Source organism: Danio aesculapii, chromosome 8, assembly GCF_903798145.1.
Source record: "Danio aesculapii chromosome 8, fDanAes4.1, whole genome shotgun sequence".
In the NCBI taxonomy this organism is placed as follows: Eukaryota; Metazoa; Chordata; class Actinopteri; order Cypriniformes; family Danionidae; genus Danio; species Danio aesculapii.
This window is the reverse complement of record NC_079442.1, coordinates 36,676,797-36,692,301: the sequence shown is the minus strand read 5'-3', so window position 1 is coordinate 36,692,301 and position 15,505 is coordinate 36,676,797. Positions and strand designations below refer to the sequence as shown.

General features: G+C 34.7%; 1 protein-coding gene across 4 annotated transcripts in view; it reads right to left on the bottom strand.

The window, feature by feature from the left end:
• osbpl9 (oxysterol binding protein-like 9) overlaps nucleotides 1-15,505 on the bottom strand; it is a 54,316-nt gene that overhangs the window by 14,495 nt on the left and 24,316 nt on the right. For 3 of the 4 annotated variants that reach the window (XM_056463872.1, XM_056463874.1, XM_056463876.1), the window contains 7 exons: nucleotides 13,889-13,918; nucleotides 13,743-13,793; nucleotides 13,116-13,154; nucleotides 8,551-8,644; nucleotides 8,261-8,365; nucleotides 1,838-1,997; nucleotides 515-621 (listed from right to left, as the gene is read on the bottom strand). In XM_056463872.1, the coding sequence (XP_056319847.1) occupies nucleotides 515-621; nucleotides 1,838-1,997; nucleotides 8,261-8,365; nucleotides 8,551-8,644; nucleotides 13,116-13,154; nucleotides 13,743-13,793; nucleotides 13,889-13,918 (586 nt within the window). The remainder of the gene's footprint in view (nucleotides 1-514; nucleotides 622-1,837; nucleotides 1,998-8,260; nucleotides 8,366-8,550; nucleotides 8,645-13,115; nucleotides 13,155-13,742; nucleotides 13,794-13,888; nucleotides 13,919-15,505) is intronic. The other variant, XM_056463873.1, reaches the window with a different exon arrangement.

The window sequence follows — 15,505 nt, the reverse complement described above, 5'->3', positions numbered from 1 at the left end:
TTCATGATTTATTTTACTGCAAAATATTCCTAATTATAATGATAATAATAAACAACAACAACAACAAGATGAATGAATTTAAATGAAATAATATTTAATCATAAGTGTAAATGAAAAGCTTTAAATTAAATGACCCTTTTAACATTAGAATGCTTGCTATTGATGATTTTTTCCTGAGTAAAAAAAAAATATATGACAATCCATTTTAATCATGATTCACAAACACTCAATAAAATTTCATTCAGATTAACAACAGTATAAATAAGATATACTGAAATACTCTATTTAATTATTATTGCTGAGCCCCAAAATACTACTTTAGTGGCATTTTATACTAAATAATACGTTTTCTGCATATTTAGTATCACTTTTGTAATATTATTTAATTAAGCAAACAGAATGTCTCATCTTCTGACCCATAATTTATACTCAAGCAAAGAAAAAAAAAAAGAAGACCTTAAGAAAAGTCACTAAACACCATATTTTCTCTGGAATTTGTGTGTGTTTTGTGTACCTGCATCTGTGGTGCCGTTGGACATGGAGGAGTTGATGGATTCGTTGGTGTCTGGCCGTTTCAGGGCTGTACTGTCTTCATTGTTTACAGCATTGCTTCTGCTTGGACTACAGAGAAACACAAAATCACTTGTTACTTTATTCCACAATAAACTAAGTGTTTTTTTTTTGTTCACATGCGTGTTCGTGGTCTGCTTTAATTAGGTCAGTTTCTTTTTATTTGCAGTAAATAGTGTGTGGGGGTGTTTGTTTATCACCAAGCAATATTGTTTTCACATTACTTAATGTCCTTGTGGGGAGTGCTAACATAATTTACTTTCTCAGCAGTACTGCAGTGAGGTTTAATTACAGCTACATGAACAATCTTTTTTAAATGATTATTTATTTTAAGAAATTATGTAATCATCATAAGTTTTTTTTAGAGGTAAACAATATTAGTGTTTGACAAAATACTTTCTATTAATAAGTCACTTCAACAAAAATCTATTTTGTGGAAAACTGATCAGTATTAGAGAACAGCACTGTTTGTTCGTTTCAATTCAATTCAAGCTATTTGTATAGAGCTTTAATTATTGTTCCAAAGCAGCTTTACAAAAGGTCCATTACAGTCAAAATCAGAAAGTTAAGGTGTTGTGCATAGGATGTGTACACAGAATATATAGAGAAGTTATATATACACAAATTTATACAACAGTTCTGTCAGGTTCTTGGCAGTCTCATGCCAACGCACGCCTCCAATGAGTGCTGATATACAGTCACATTGCACTGCAACTCGTGTGATATTGCTCATATATAGACAAAATATATACATAGTTAACATGAAGTACTGTATAATGTATATATAGTGGCCTTTTCTAAAAGTTGATTTCTATGTGTGTAATATATTTTAAATCATGTGTATTGCTTAAGTTTGTGTTGTCCTTTATTGCAAAAAGGTAGACGGAATTTAATATTTCTCAAGGTTACAATAGTCAATAATGAGTAGGAAGTGTGCAAACCCTTGTTTAAATGACTTTAGCACATCTGTGAACACAGGACATCACTAGTCTCTTGATCTTGATTGGTCTTCTTCAGTTTCTTTCACAGTTTACTCACTGTAGTGGGTTTATTAGCCAATACTTGTCACCAAGGATTTCGACAGTTTACTGGAAATGCCCAGATTTTCTAATCATTTACCACGCAGATGCTCAGTTTTGATCTCCACAGTATAGAAGTCTGTGTTTGTTTGTGTAATTCTTCATCTATGTTCTTATGCAGGTTTCAGTGTGTGTGTGTGTGTGTGTGTGTGTGTGTGTGTGTGTGTGGGTGTGTGTGTTTAACTTACTCTATGCAGTGTTTTGGTGATGTGCTGCTCTGATAAAACTCATCTGCGTCGTAAAACTCATCTTCGCTACTGGAATAGGAGAAGTCAGGAACAGTGTGAGCCGGTACGTTCATGTGACTGGGTGAAGTCACGCTGCTGCTGGGACCTGAAGGACCGCTCCCTAAAACCACAGGAAGAAAATGATACCAATAAATGTGTTGAGGAACTATGACTAACCACACTCATTTAAACAACTCCACAGATGAGGCTCAGTGTAGGCTTAGGTTTAATGCTTTTATGGTTTTAGGTTTAATGTGGCGGACCTCTTGGCTCAAAATAAATAGCATGACCAGTCAAATAATTTGCCTGCCAGAATTTTTGTATTCTTTTTAAATATTTCAAAAATGATGTTTATTTGAAATTTTTTAATATTTCCAATAATATTTATTCTAGTCTAATTTGTTTGATTTCGGCAACAATAAAAGCAGTTTTTAATATTTTTAAAACCATTTTGAGGTCAATATTACAAGCCCCCTTAAGCACTTTTTTTCAATTAGTTAAGCCTTTAAATTGCACTTGTATAGAAGTGTCTTGAAAAATATCTAGTAAAATATTATGTACTACATTATGACAAAGATATAAGAAATCAGTTATTAGAAATGAGTTATTAAAACTATTATGTTTTGAAATGTGTTGAAAAAAAATCTTCTTTCTGTTAAACAGAAATTGGGGAAAAATATACAGGAGGATAGTAATTTAGGAGGGTTAATAATTGTGACTTCAATTGTACACTACCTGATAAAAGTCTGGTCATTGTTCCCAGTTGTAAGAGCAACAAATAATTACTTGACTTCTAGTTGATAATTTGTAAAAGTGGCAGAAGGTGAATCATCTGATGAACTTTATCCTAATCATCACAATTAATGCAGAAGACCTATTGTAACCCACATGGACCCAAGATTCTCACAGATATCAGTTAAGTTTGGTGAAGGAAAAATCATGCTTTGGGGTTACATTCAGTATGGGGGCATGAGAAAGATCTGTAGAGTGAATGGCAACATCAACAGCCTGAGCTATCAGGACATTTGTGCTGCCCCTTACATTACAAACCAAAGAAAAGGGCAAATTCTTCAGCAGGATAGCGCTCCTTGTCATACTTCAGCCTCCACATCAAAGATTGTGAAAGCAAAGAAGGGCAAGGTGCTCCAAGATTGGCCAGCCCAGTCACCAGATATGAAGATTATTGAGCATGTCTGCGGTAAGATGGAGGAGCCATTGAAGATGAATCAAAAGAATCTTGATGAATTCTGGGAGTGCTGCAAAAACACTTTCTTTGCCATTCCAGATGAGTTTGACGATGAAATGATCATTATGATGAAATTATGATGAAATTAGTTATTTGAGTCATTGCACAGATTTATGGATGCAGTCCTCCAAGCTCATGGGAGTCATACATAATACTAAGTCTTTTTCCACTGCACCATGACTTTAAATTCAATACTGTACATTATTTCTGTTAAGTGACAAGACTTTTGTCTAAGCAAAGTCAGACATTACTGTCCTGATTAAATAATTAAAAATCAAAGCATGATCATGTCTTATTTTGGTAAAATAAGCATAATCTAGAGGCCTTTGCCTTTCATATAAGCCACTTCTAATACCAACCGATTAACTAGAAGTCAAGTTATTTTTTGTTGTTCCTAAAACTTGTATAGGCGACAAGACTTTTCCCAAACAGTGTACTACAATATAATTTATTTGACAGTGACTCCACCTTTGCCATTTGAGACAAGCGTGCACATTCAAATAAACTTCAAAGACTTTAAAGAGTTCAAAAAGTAAAATATTTTCTGGTCCACCCTCACAGTCAATCACTCTTATGTAAATACTGTAAATGGCCAAAGCTTACATCACTCTCATTGCATGCCTCATTTCATTTCAATTATGACACTCATCACAAATAATATGAGGTCACAGTTTACATTTAAACATTATGTATTTATTTGGTACTACTTAAAAACAAATAAAAAAATAGATGTTTAATCTGTAAAATATCAAATGAAAATGTAATCATTTAATAACTGTAACTTATAAAAGTAATAAAATGAAATCACATTTATTACATTTTTATTATATTAATACAAAAATTAAATGCTATTCATCTTTAAAAACAGGAGATTAAATATAACAAATGTGAATCTGTGGAAGGCTCATTGGGACATCTTTTTTGGTCATGCCCAAAACCCTGAAATTTTCAGATTCTACTCTAAGGCTTATTCTCGTGACCTTGCCCCTGATCCAGCAAGCGCTGTTTTTGGTTGGTCTGACTCACTTTGTGGGTTCAGTCATCAAATTAAAAAAGCTGTCCAATATGGAATGATGGTAGCTAAAAAAATGATTCTTAGTCTATGAAAAAAGGCATCAAAACCACTTTTTAATTCCTGGCTTTCTGAAGTTTCCAGCACTTTACATTTAGAAAGACTTAGCCACAATCTCTCTGATAGCATTGCTGGCTTCAAAGCCAGCTGGAAAACATTTTTTTATGATCCGTCAAGTGTCAAGGATAAAAGTTTAAAGCTATGACCCTATCATTGTTTGCCTGTGCCCACTGGCCAAGAAATATATGTGTAACATTGTTAACCCATGTATAAAATTGGAGGAACTGATGTAACAATGGTTTTAAAATCTTGTTTCACAATCTTTTTTTAACAATTTTTTCTGTCTATTTTTTTGTTTTGTTGGTTCACCTTTTCTTTTCTCTTTGTAGTTGTTGCTGCTTTTTGTATTGCTCTGTGTGTTACTCTAAGGTCAAAATAATATAGGAAAAAACACACACAAAAAACAGGAGATTCACCATTATATCTCTGTTTTTTGCTTTGTAATTTTTTGCAACTTTTGCTCTTGCCTTTTCACATTTTTAGCAACACTAATTCAGGAAGCAGTTTTTCCATTAATGCTTTTTTTACACAAGGATCTTTAAAAAAAAAAGTCTTTGTTCAGGCATTATGAGCCATAAACCAACCTGACCAGCTAGGAGGACAATTACAGCATTACAAATATTTATCTAAAGTAAAACAGTATATGAACATTGAACCTCTATTTAATACCGACTTCAAACATCTTTAAAAAATGACTATTCCACAGTACACAATTCAGAAACGTAAATCCAAATCAGATTATTGCTAGCAACAGACCATTCATTTCACCATGCTGTTGTCAGCCTAACAAATGTTTGGTTGAACTGTTAAGATCAAGATTGTTCAGATGCTCCACAGTGTTTAATTAAATCATCTCCGCCTACAACACCAGCACTTTCAGCATGAATATAAATGGAAGTCCTGATTCTCAGTCTGCACTTTGGAGCTCTTGACGGTGTTTTATGCGTAGTTTTCCTGCATTGCTGTCCAGAGTGCTAGCGATCAGTGTTTGTGCTTAGCTCAGCTCTTCCTGCACTGCCTCAGCACAAGCTGGACTCTCTGAGCTCCTGTATTCCAGCACTAATAATGACAGTCAGGGGAAAACACACAAACTGCAGAGAGAGGGGCTCTGCCTGCATCCATACTGCAGCGGATTACTACAAACACTGCTGATACTTACACTAACATGACATGGTTTTAAAATATTTATTTATCAATGCTTAAAAGTGTATGCAAACATGTCAATTGAACAGATTTTCAACATTATCACCAAACTTAATTATACATTTTACTAAAATGTCTTTCAATCTGTTTAAGATTTAATGGTTAAATAAGACACTTGTATACTAAACTAAAATCTATTTAAATCTACACATTATTAGTCAGAACTTTGGAAACATCAAGTCTGCTCATCACAGAGGCTTCATTTCCCAGACCTAAAATGAATTATCAACAATGATACTGTGAAATCTTATTCATTATATATTCATTCATTTTCCTTTTGGCTCAGTCCCTTTATTTATGAGGGGTCGCCACAGCGGAATGAACCGCCAACTTACCCAGCATATGTTTTACACAGTGGATGCCCTTCCAGCCGCAACCCAGTACTGGGAAACATCCATACACTCTCACATTCACACACATACACTATGGCTAATTTAGCTTCTTCAGTTCATCTATAGCACATGTCTTTGGACTGTGGGGGAAACCAGAGCTCCCGGAGGAAACCCACGCCAACACGGGGCGAACATGCAAACTCCACACAGAAACACCAACTGGCCCAGCCAGGGCTCGAACCAGCACCTTTCTTGCTGTGAGGTGACAGTGCTAACTACTGAGCCACTGGGCCACCATGTAAATGCATTATTCACCTTATTCTCTGCGTACGAGCGGGCGCAGCCAGTTGAATCATTTTGGCTCGAGACTTCCGGTCTCATTCACTTCCATTCATTTTTAAACATTAAAAACAGCTCGTTTTGCTGCTTGGTGTTGCAAACTGATATTTTCTTATTATATTATTCTACTTTGTCTGTATTGTCATGCAAATACTTGTTTGTAGAGTAAGTAAGTTGACCGTTTTTTGCTGTTTATTATTCCTAGTCATTTCTCCCATAGGCAGCTGAATCGGAAGATCTAAAACAATTGCAAAAACGAGCACACTTCCGCATTGAAGAATAAGGTCAATAAAATGAAAATAATTTCTGATTCAAAGTGGGATTTTTAGCATTATTATTGTCTTTTGTGTCAAACAACAGTTCAGAAATTACTTGAATTCAAGAAACATGTCTATTTTTTTCCTGAGTGTTGTAAACAGTTTGTAAATTTTGCAAAAACTAAACATAATATAGTACCATTGAAAAAAAGACTGAATGTTAAAATGTTAAACATTGATGATAATAATAAGAACCATAATTAATGATTGAGTATAAATAGTAACAGATCATAAGAGTGGTTAAACAACACTGCATTTGTTTGAAACACTTGCATACAGAACTAAAAGATATTTAAATCAACACACTACTGCTCAAAACCTCAGGAACAACAAGTCTGCTCACCGAGGCTGCATTTATTTGATCTATAATAAAATAAAAACAATAATACTGTGAAATACAGTTTATATTTAGAATAACTTTTGGTGTGAAAGTATTACAAAATGAAAACCATTTCTGTGATTCAAAGTGAAAAAAGTAGTCTTTTGTGTCACACAATAGATCAGAAATCATTCTAATTAGAACTTTTCTAATGTCTTTTATCAGTGTTGTAAATAGTTTGTAAATTTAGCAAAACAAATGTAATAAAGTATATTTACATGGACATGATTAATCAAATAATTTGCCTTAATCTGAGTAAGACAATAATATGATTAAGGTGTTTATATAAGTTGCTTTTTGAATGTTTCTTTCATGATCCCATTTTATATGTTATAGCACATGATTTGATTAACGTCATTGCGTCACTGCGCTTCCACATTTCCTCCAGAGTTTTATGTAATTTCGAGTGTTTCATTTTTAATTTGTTGACTTTAACTGCAGTTTGGCACTTTCACTTTCATTCGGGAACATTTCATGCAAGATATTGGATGTGCATATAAAGTAAGGACTGGTGGAAGAGTTTTGTTTTAATGGAATTTGATACCACACGCCGTATGGGGGGAAAAAACCCTCTGCATTTAGCGATACAGGTGTCTGTGGTGCTTTACTGACTTAGTAGGTGCAGAGAATAGTGTCAAAAACCCGTGTGTGTATAGACCTGTAGCAAAATGCAACAAATCCTACAAGACAGTAATAGTTTGATTAAGGTGTTTACATGTCTGTACTACACTTCAATAATGCGACTAAAATCAGCATACTCCACATGTCTTAATTCCATTTCTGTTTAGTTCGATTATGAACAAAAATGCTGCTTACATGGTAGACTTTTAATCAGAGTATTGTCTTAAAGGGTCACGAAACACCAACACATTTGAGCGGTTGACAGTCATATATGTGTCCCACGCTGCTAAAAACACTATTAGGACATATATTACACAAAAAAGTGAAAATTGGTTGTTTTTGCGTTATTTCGAGCAAATCTGTTCTTCCAGTTTGAAACTAATTTTTGAAGCTGCGTCACGGCCATGAGATCTTGGCGTGTATTCCAGCTTGTAGACTGGCTGTCTGTACCTGGAAGTGCATTGTGATGTCTTTGATTGACGTTATTGATTGAGTATGAACAGTAACAGATCATAATAGAGCAGCAAATCATTTACATCAGAATGATTTCTGATAAATCACGTGAAACTTAAAAAATGAATCAGAGAAATCAATTTAATTTGATAACAAATTGCACACTGTAGCTACTGTAACTCTAAATAAAATCTGACAAAATTTAAATTTATACACCTTTGTACTTCTTTCAACAACATTAATGTCTTCAGACTTTTGACTGGTAGTGTATGCTTAAATTATATACACATTAGATAAAAAGTATGCTTTATTTTTAAGTTTCCACCTAGTTTTGTGTTTACTTTCTGTCTGTCAGTTTGTACCTGTGCTGTTGGGAGTAGGGGTCTGAAGGCTGCCCATCACCGTGACAACAGGGCCCACGGGTAAAGAAGAAGGCCTCTGCTCCGCTTTACACACCTGAGCTCCATCTACGGATGAACACACACCCTTCATATACCCTTGGCACGCAAAAATACACACAATTTGCAAGTCAAATGTAATATTAGAGTTTCCAAATTAATGGACAGACAACATATGCCAAGAAACTGACAACAAAAGAGCATAAAGCATTATTAAGGAACACAATGGAGAAAGAAACAGACAGAGAGCTCACCTGTGGGTAGAGTGGTCTGCGTTGGCATGGCACTGACTACAGCGGCGTTGAGAGGGGTAGGCTGGAATACCCCATCCACTGGGTTTATGGTGCTCTGCGGAGAACCACAGACACGATACAAAACACAGCTCTCAGAGGATAACATGTTATAAATACACTGTCTCACTGTAGCTTTCAGTCTCAATGCCCAACCCAACTATCAGATCCTCAAGGACTGAAATTAAGAACTGTTTCTTAAAGGGATAGTTCACCCTGAGTTTTGCTCTATGACCTTTTCTTTTATGGAAAATAAAAGATGGACACTGTTTGAAAGTATAAAAATGAACTGAGTTTGGAACAGCATGAGGGCAAGTAAATGGAGAAAATTGGTAAAGTACCTATTTTTTAAGGCTAAATATGTATTCGTGTTTTGTTTTTAAGCAGAGTCTTTGAAATATATCACATATTCATCATGATAAAGTAAAAAAAGCAATTTAAGGTTAAAGTAAACATAAACCTTTATATATTTTAAAAAGCTTTTTTAAAGTCTGGGGTTAGTATGTTTTTTAAAGAAAATATCGTTTTAATTAAGGGTGGAAAGAATTTCTCAAAAGTGACAGTCAAAAATTTTCATATTGAAAAAATAAATAAGTAATTGTTGTTTAAACTTTGATTTATTTGAAAATCCTTGAATTAAAAATTCTATTTGGATGATATTCAATATTACTATAAAAGCATAGATTCATAGAGGTACTGGAAATTTTCTTCAGAGATTTTGGTCCATATTGACAGCAGTTGCTGCAGATTAGTCGGCTGCGCATCCATGATGCGAATCTCCCTTTCCACCACATCCCAAAAGTGCTCTATTGGATAGAGTCTGGTGAAAGTGGAGGCAATTTGAGTACAGTGAACTCATTGCCATGTTCAGGAAACCAGTCTGAGATGATTTGTGCTTTATGACATGGCATGTTATCCTGCTGGAAGTAGCCATCAGAAGATGGGTACACTGTGGTGATAAAGGGTTGGACATGGGATGAACTCATGCTCAATGAGCAATGAGTTGCTTCCATATGATTGGCTGATTAGAAATTTGCGTTAACAAACAGTTGGACAGGTGTACCTAATAGTAAGTAATAAATAAAAAAGGGCAGGTGAGTGTATAACACATATTTTAAAAGAAAACCTATTTTATTATTTCAGCAAATACCCTTAATAGAATCAGAATAGACTATTCTTTGATGATGTAATGAAGATAAAAATAAAAAAAATAATATGAATCATTTCAAAATTTAATTTAATTTCTACTTTATGACTTTGTTAAATGTTCTGTTATCAAAAAAGTATATGAAATTATGGAAGTTACATGCATTATTAAAATGCCATTTAATCATGCTGTCTTTACCAATTCCATGGTTCAAATTCTTTTCACACAGAGAGCCAAAAATAGTCATTGACGCTTTGGTAATCAAGAGAAAGATCTGGAAGATATCAGTGAATCAGATTCACTGTTTCATAACACACTGTGTCCAAATGAGAAACCTCACAGCTGTGGCCCATGACCGTCACACTGAATCTTCTCAATATACAAAATCACTATGGGTCAATCTCTGCCTTATGGTAACCAAACACTGAGCATCTGTCAGTGGGCACAGACTCAGACACAAAGCTATTAAGCTCCACGTCCATGACGACAAGAGTAGCACATAATCCTGCGTATTAAACACTAAATAGGCAAGGCAGAGAGATAAATAATCTTTACCCAGCATGCATGCACAGTAAAACATTGACATCACAGGACAAAGCGGTGAGGTAACTCTACCTGAAAACACACAAGGGATATGAAAACACATGCAAGGGAGAAAGTGGAATGAGATTTGGAGGGGCTTTTCTGCACAGAAATGAAAGGATTTAAAAAACACTTATTTATGGCTTGTCTGAATAATCCATGTACCACAACAGAGGCTGCCGCACTTAATGAAAAGCCAATTGAAGCAATTAGAGCTCTGTAGTAAATACTTAAACACGACAACGAGATTAAATCAAGAGCCAGAGACACTCAGCTTTCTTCGTCTGCTACTTTAACTTACGAGGTACCACAGGGCTCTATGCTGGGGCCTTTACCATTTCCCCTTTACACGATTATAATGGGCTGATATATATATATATATATATATATATATATATGAATGAATATGCATTTAATATTGTAATGCCAATGGTATGCAATTGTTTCTTTCCTTTCGAAGGAGGAAATAAGGCAGCTGAAAATTCTCTTTTGGATTGCCTTGAGGATGAGAAATGTTACATTAATTTTTGTTAAAGGTTTTATTGATTAACTGCAAAAAGATAAAGAACTCCAATAAAGAGGCTATAGCATCCAGCATCAAAGTTATATCACTAACCTAGGTTTTATCCATAACCTCATATTTGATAATCAAATAAACACAGTGGTAACGAGACGTATACTGTATTTTGGGTATTTTTAAGCAAGAAAATTTCTGTTTTCTTTCATCACGATATGATCTTTAAAAAATAAGCTATAAAAGCTTGTAAATTTTTATGCCTTAATTACTATAATACTTAATATGCAGTTGTCTCTGTCAGTGTTTCAAAATAATGCGGCCAGATGGTTAAAGAGCCCCTATTATTGGTTTTTGAATATTACCTTCCATGCAGTGTGCAACAAACTCTAAGTGAATGAAAACATCCAGCTGAGGGTTAAATCTGAAAATGCACAGAGTCGTTTAACGGATTTGTCATTTTGCCAGTTCGTATCAATGTCGAACGAAACAATACGAAATATGAACTACCGGTAAAACGTGAACATGCCCTTCTCTTCAGACACTAGCAGAGTGCCAGGGATCATGGCATTGATCATGATGCGAAGATTACTATCACTGAGAGATGGCCAGACATGTGGCTGTGGGGAATAAAAGGTTAAAGTTAATTTTCACAACAACACCACAGTATAGCCAAACTGTGTGTCGTGTTTGTTCCTGTCATGTTTCTGATGATAGATACAATAACTTACCCTGCAGCGGGGGATTCGCCGGCTGTTTGTTATTAAATTAAGGTTCAGCAAAGACTAATAATGTATGGACTTCACAGTTTGTTGCAAACTTTGTTACACAGTTTGTATGGACCAGTTTCTACTTCCTCCAGATCCTGTAAGTGTTTCTCCTTCCTACACAACGTGAAATGTGATTAAAATGGTTGCCTCGTTTTCTGTAGTTTGCAAAATATGTATTTAATAGTGTGTTGTAACTTGTAATTGCTCTGCGTGGCTTGTAATCATGTATCTGCTATAGATCAGTGCTCGTACTGTATCTCTTAGGTTAAATCTGTCCAGTTGTAAACATGACGCATGCTTCGTCCTTTACTGATTTAAATGTGTTTTGTGCTCTCGATCTCCTGCTGTTTGTTGCTGTGGCCACCATCAGCTGTTCCTTACATTCGTGGTCAATTTTCAAAATAGTTCAACCTTTGCTTGTGTGGATTAATATTGAATGAGTGTCGTTGTTATTACTTGGGGTTGTGGTTAAGAATCGAGAAATATACTGGTGTTTAACTTTATTGCTTTAATGCATTCCTGCATTGGGCTCACGCATATACTCTGTGCTCTACTATGACTATTTTTTAACCTTGCTGGGCGTTTCTCTTTGTCTCGTGCTGAACGCATGTCAAGCAATCACAACAGACTGGGTCTTCGAACCAATCAGCGCAGATTAGCCTCACACAAAGGAGGGGTTTGGGAACAAATGAATTGCTGAACAAATCATATGGGAGTCATTTTGATAATTAGGTAAAAATAAATGCATATTATAAGACAATGAAAGTGTTTCTTGACCTTGCATGCATATCAGCCTGTTGTTGGAGACGCCAAAACCAAAATATGACCTTTTATGATGCATAGTAAGGGCTCTTTAACAAACACTAAAACAAGGACAATACAGCTCTAAATTTGGCTATCCTTTCCTTTTCCTTGTTACTATTTAATCACATTTATGTGTAGAGGTGATTGCGCTTTTTCTGATGTTTAATCAAATCTTGTACACACAAGTATATGTAGATATGCATCTATATTTTCTTATTATTGCTATGACTAGATTTTCCTTGTTGAATCAAATTCAGCCAAAACATCGAGGGGGGTTTCGAGCATTTGATTATGTTACTCCAGCACTAGCCCTGACAGTTATTGACCTGATGAAAGCCTCTGGGTAGGTTGTAATAGATCCGAATCCATTCGTCCTACATGGTTCAATAACATGTATGGCAACGGAAAATCAATGACTATACTGTGTGCAAGTATACTGTCTTATGTTTGCAGGTTTGGAACAGTCACACAGTCGGTAAGATTGATGTTTAAATTTATGATCATAGAAAAGGACAGTGCCCTGAATCACCCGACAGAAAGAGTGAGAAAGAATGAAAGCTGAGAGAAAAAGAGAGAAAGAGAGATGAGGCCTCCGATCAAGGTCATGCACATCTCAGTTCAGTTTTATTGAAGTGAAAATATGATTTCAGTGGAAGAGAAAAAAGTGTCACTGTTTGATTTAGACTAATTGCTGAGGAATGTCAAAACTTACTATCAGTCCGTTTGCGTGTTGCTGTTCGTTACTTTGATCCTTCAAATTTTAAAAAGAAAACACAAATTGAGAAATAAGGCAACCCTACAGCTTGGAGAAAGCCACAAATGATAGTCTCCGCTAATCAGTAACACTGGTCACTTTTTATTAACCTCCTGAAACTCTAGGGCTATGTTCACACAGTAGGGTTTGGGATTGTCAACTATATTTACCAGCACATGGCTTCATAGTACAGCTTACAGGAGTGAGTCAAATACTGAATGAATAACCAAAGGCAGATAGAAAAAAAAAATTAAAGATGGCACCATCTGACAAAATCGAGACCATCTGATTCCAATCGAGGTGCGAGTTCCTCTGTCAAATGTGCTGGTTAATGTGAAAACATCATTTTTAGCACAGTAAAAAAAACAACTAACATTCATTTTCTCCTGCTGTGTGAACGTGACCTTAGTGTGGGAAAAAAATCACCTCTCCAAACCATTAATATGGAACCTGCTGGAATGTTCATAAACATTAACTGGGTTATGGAAAATTACAGGCTGGGTTGCACAAGACACAATATGAACACAGTGGGCAGACAAAACACAGGAGCATACACATTACGAGTCTAAATTACAAGTGTTTTACCTTGGCAATCTGTAGAAGTACGATACAGTGTTTGATGGACTCTACCATATTCTAAAAAAAAAAGCAAAACAAGAAATGAAAATGCATTCCAACAACAAAACCTGATCCAAAATGCACTAAGAGGTTGAAGGTGCAGACGCTCTTACACAAGTTGTGTCCTTCAGGTTCTCGATTTTCTGGACAAACAAAAGGAAAGAAAAAATGGACAGTTTCAGTTAGAATTATGAAATTCCCTTGACTTACAAAGATGCACCTTTACCAACCCTAAAAAAAAAGCAGAAACGAAAGCCTGGCAGTCTCATGAGTTTAATCCCCATAAATAGGCTTAAAATGTGACTCTCAGTAAACGCCTTGCTTCAAATTTAGTATCTAACACATCCTGAGTGCTGCTTGTGAACCATTTATAATATAAATATACAAACTACAATACAGTTGAAGTCAAAATGATTAGCCCTCCTGTGAATTTTTTTACATTTGCCAAATTATGTTTAAAAATAAGTAATTGTTTATAGTATTTCCTATAATGTTTTTTCTTCTGGAGAAAGGTTTATTTGCTTTATTTGAGCTAGAATGAAAGAAGTTCTAATTAAAAAAACTAAATAAAAAAAATATATGGTCAATATTATTAGCCCCCTTAAGCAATATTTATTTTTTTGATCGTCTACAGAACAAACAATCCTTATACAATGATTTGCCTAATTACCCTAACTCGCCTGATTAGGTCTTTAAATAGCACTTTAAGCTGAATATCTAGTGAAATATTATATACTGTCATCATGGCAAAGATTCAGTTATTAAAAAATTAGTTGTTCAAAATGTTCAAAATTGTCTTGTAAAAAAATCTTTCCTTAAACAAAAATTGGGTAAAAACATACAGTAGGGTTGCACGATATTGGAAAAATCTGACATTGCGATGTTTTGTTTTGCTACGATATGAAAACTATTTCACCAGAGGCCTTGAATAGCTTTATTTGAGAAAAACCATTAATTTAGATTGGTTGGATTGATTTTGTAGGGGTGTGATCATGTATAAAGATTAAATTGCAAGAATAATTCAAATGAGGCACAGAAAAATATAAATAAACTGTTTTTTATGATTTTCCAGAGAGTCAAACAGTATTCAAACACAGAAAGTTAGTAATGTAAAATAACACTGTATAGTCTTCATTGTATAAATCAGTAAATATTTCTTCATTAAAGTTACAAATGTTACATTATTGTGCCAGAAAGCTTTACACTTTCTTGAAATGCCTTTGAAAACACATGCAAATGATAAAGTTTTACACTGTTACGGTTATACGTTGCAATGTCTCTACAAAACTTAACATTGCATATCAGGGGATGTGACTTTTAGACATGGGCCGGCATAATTTTCTTACAGTATGATAACCTATATACCATGGTTTCACGGTATTGTGATTACTGCTCTAAAATAAGTGTCTGGGTGTAAAAAAAAAAACGTTTTCCCCATTGAACAGTTTCTTTTATTTTAGAAACATTTATAATATTTTGGAACAGTAAACATGTCAGGCCAAATAATTAAAATAAATAATTAACTTCTGCTGTCTTCATTAGTTTCAAAAACACAGATTTTTTTACAACACATAACAAATACATTAAAAAAACCCTTACATATACCTTAGGAACATTATAAGTGAACATTTTTTATTAAAACCTTAACTTTCCAAAACCACGGTAAACCTTGAAACAGGTTATCATCCCATGCCTAGTGACTATTACGGACACACACATTGTGATATTGA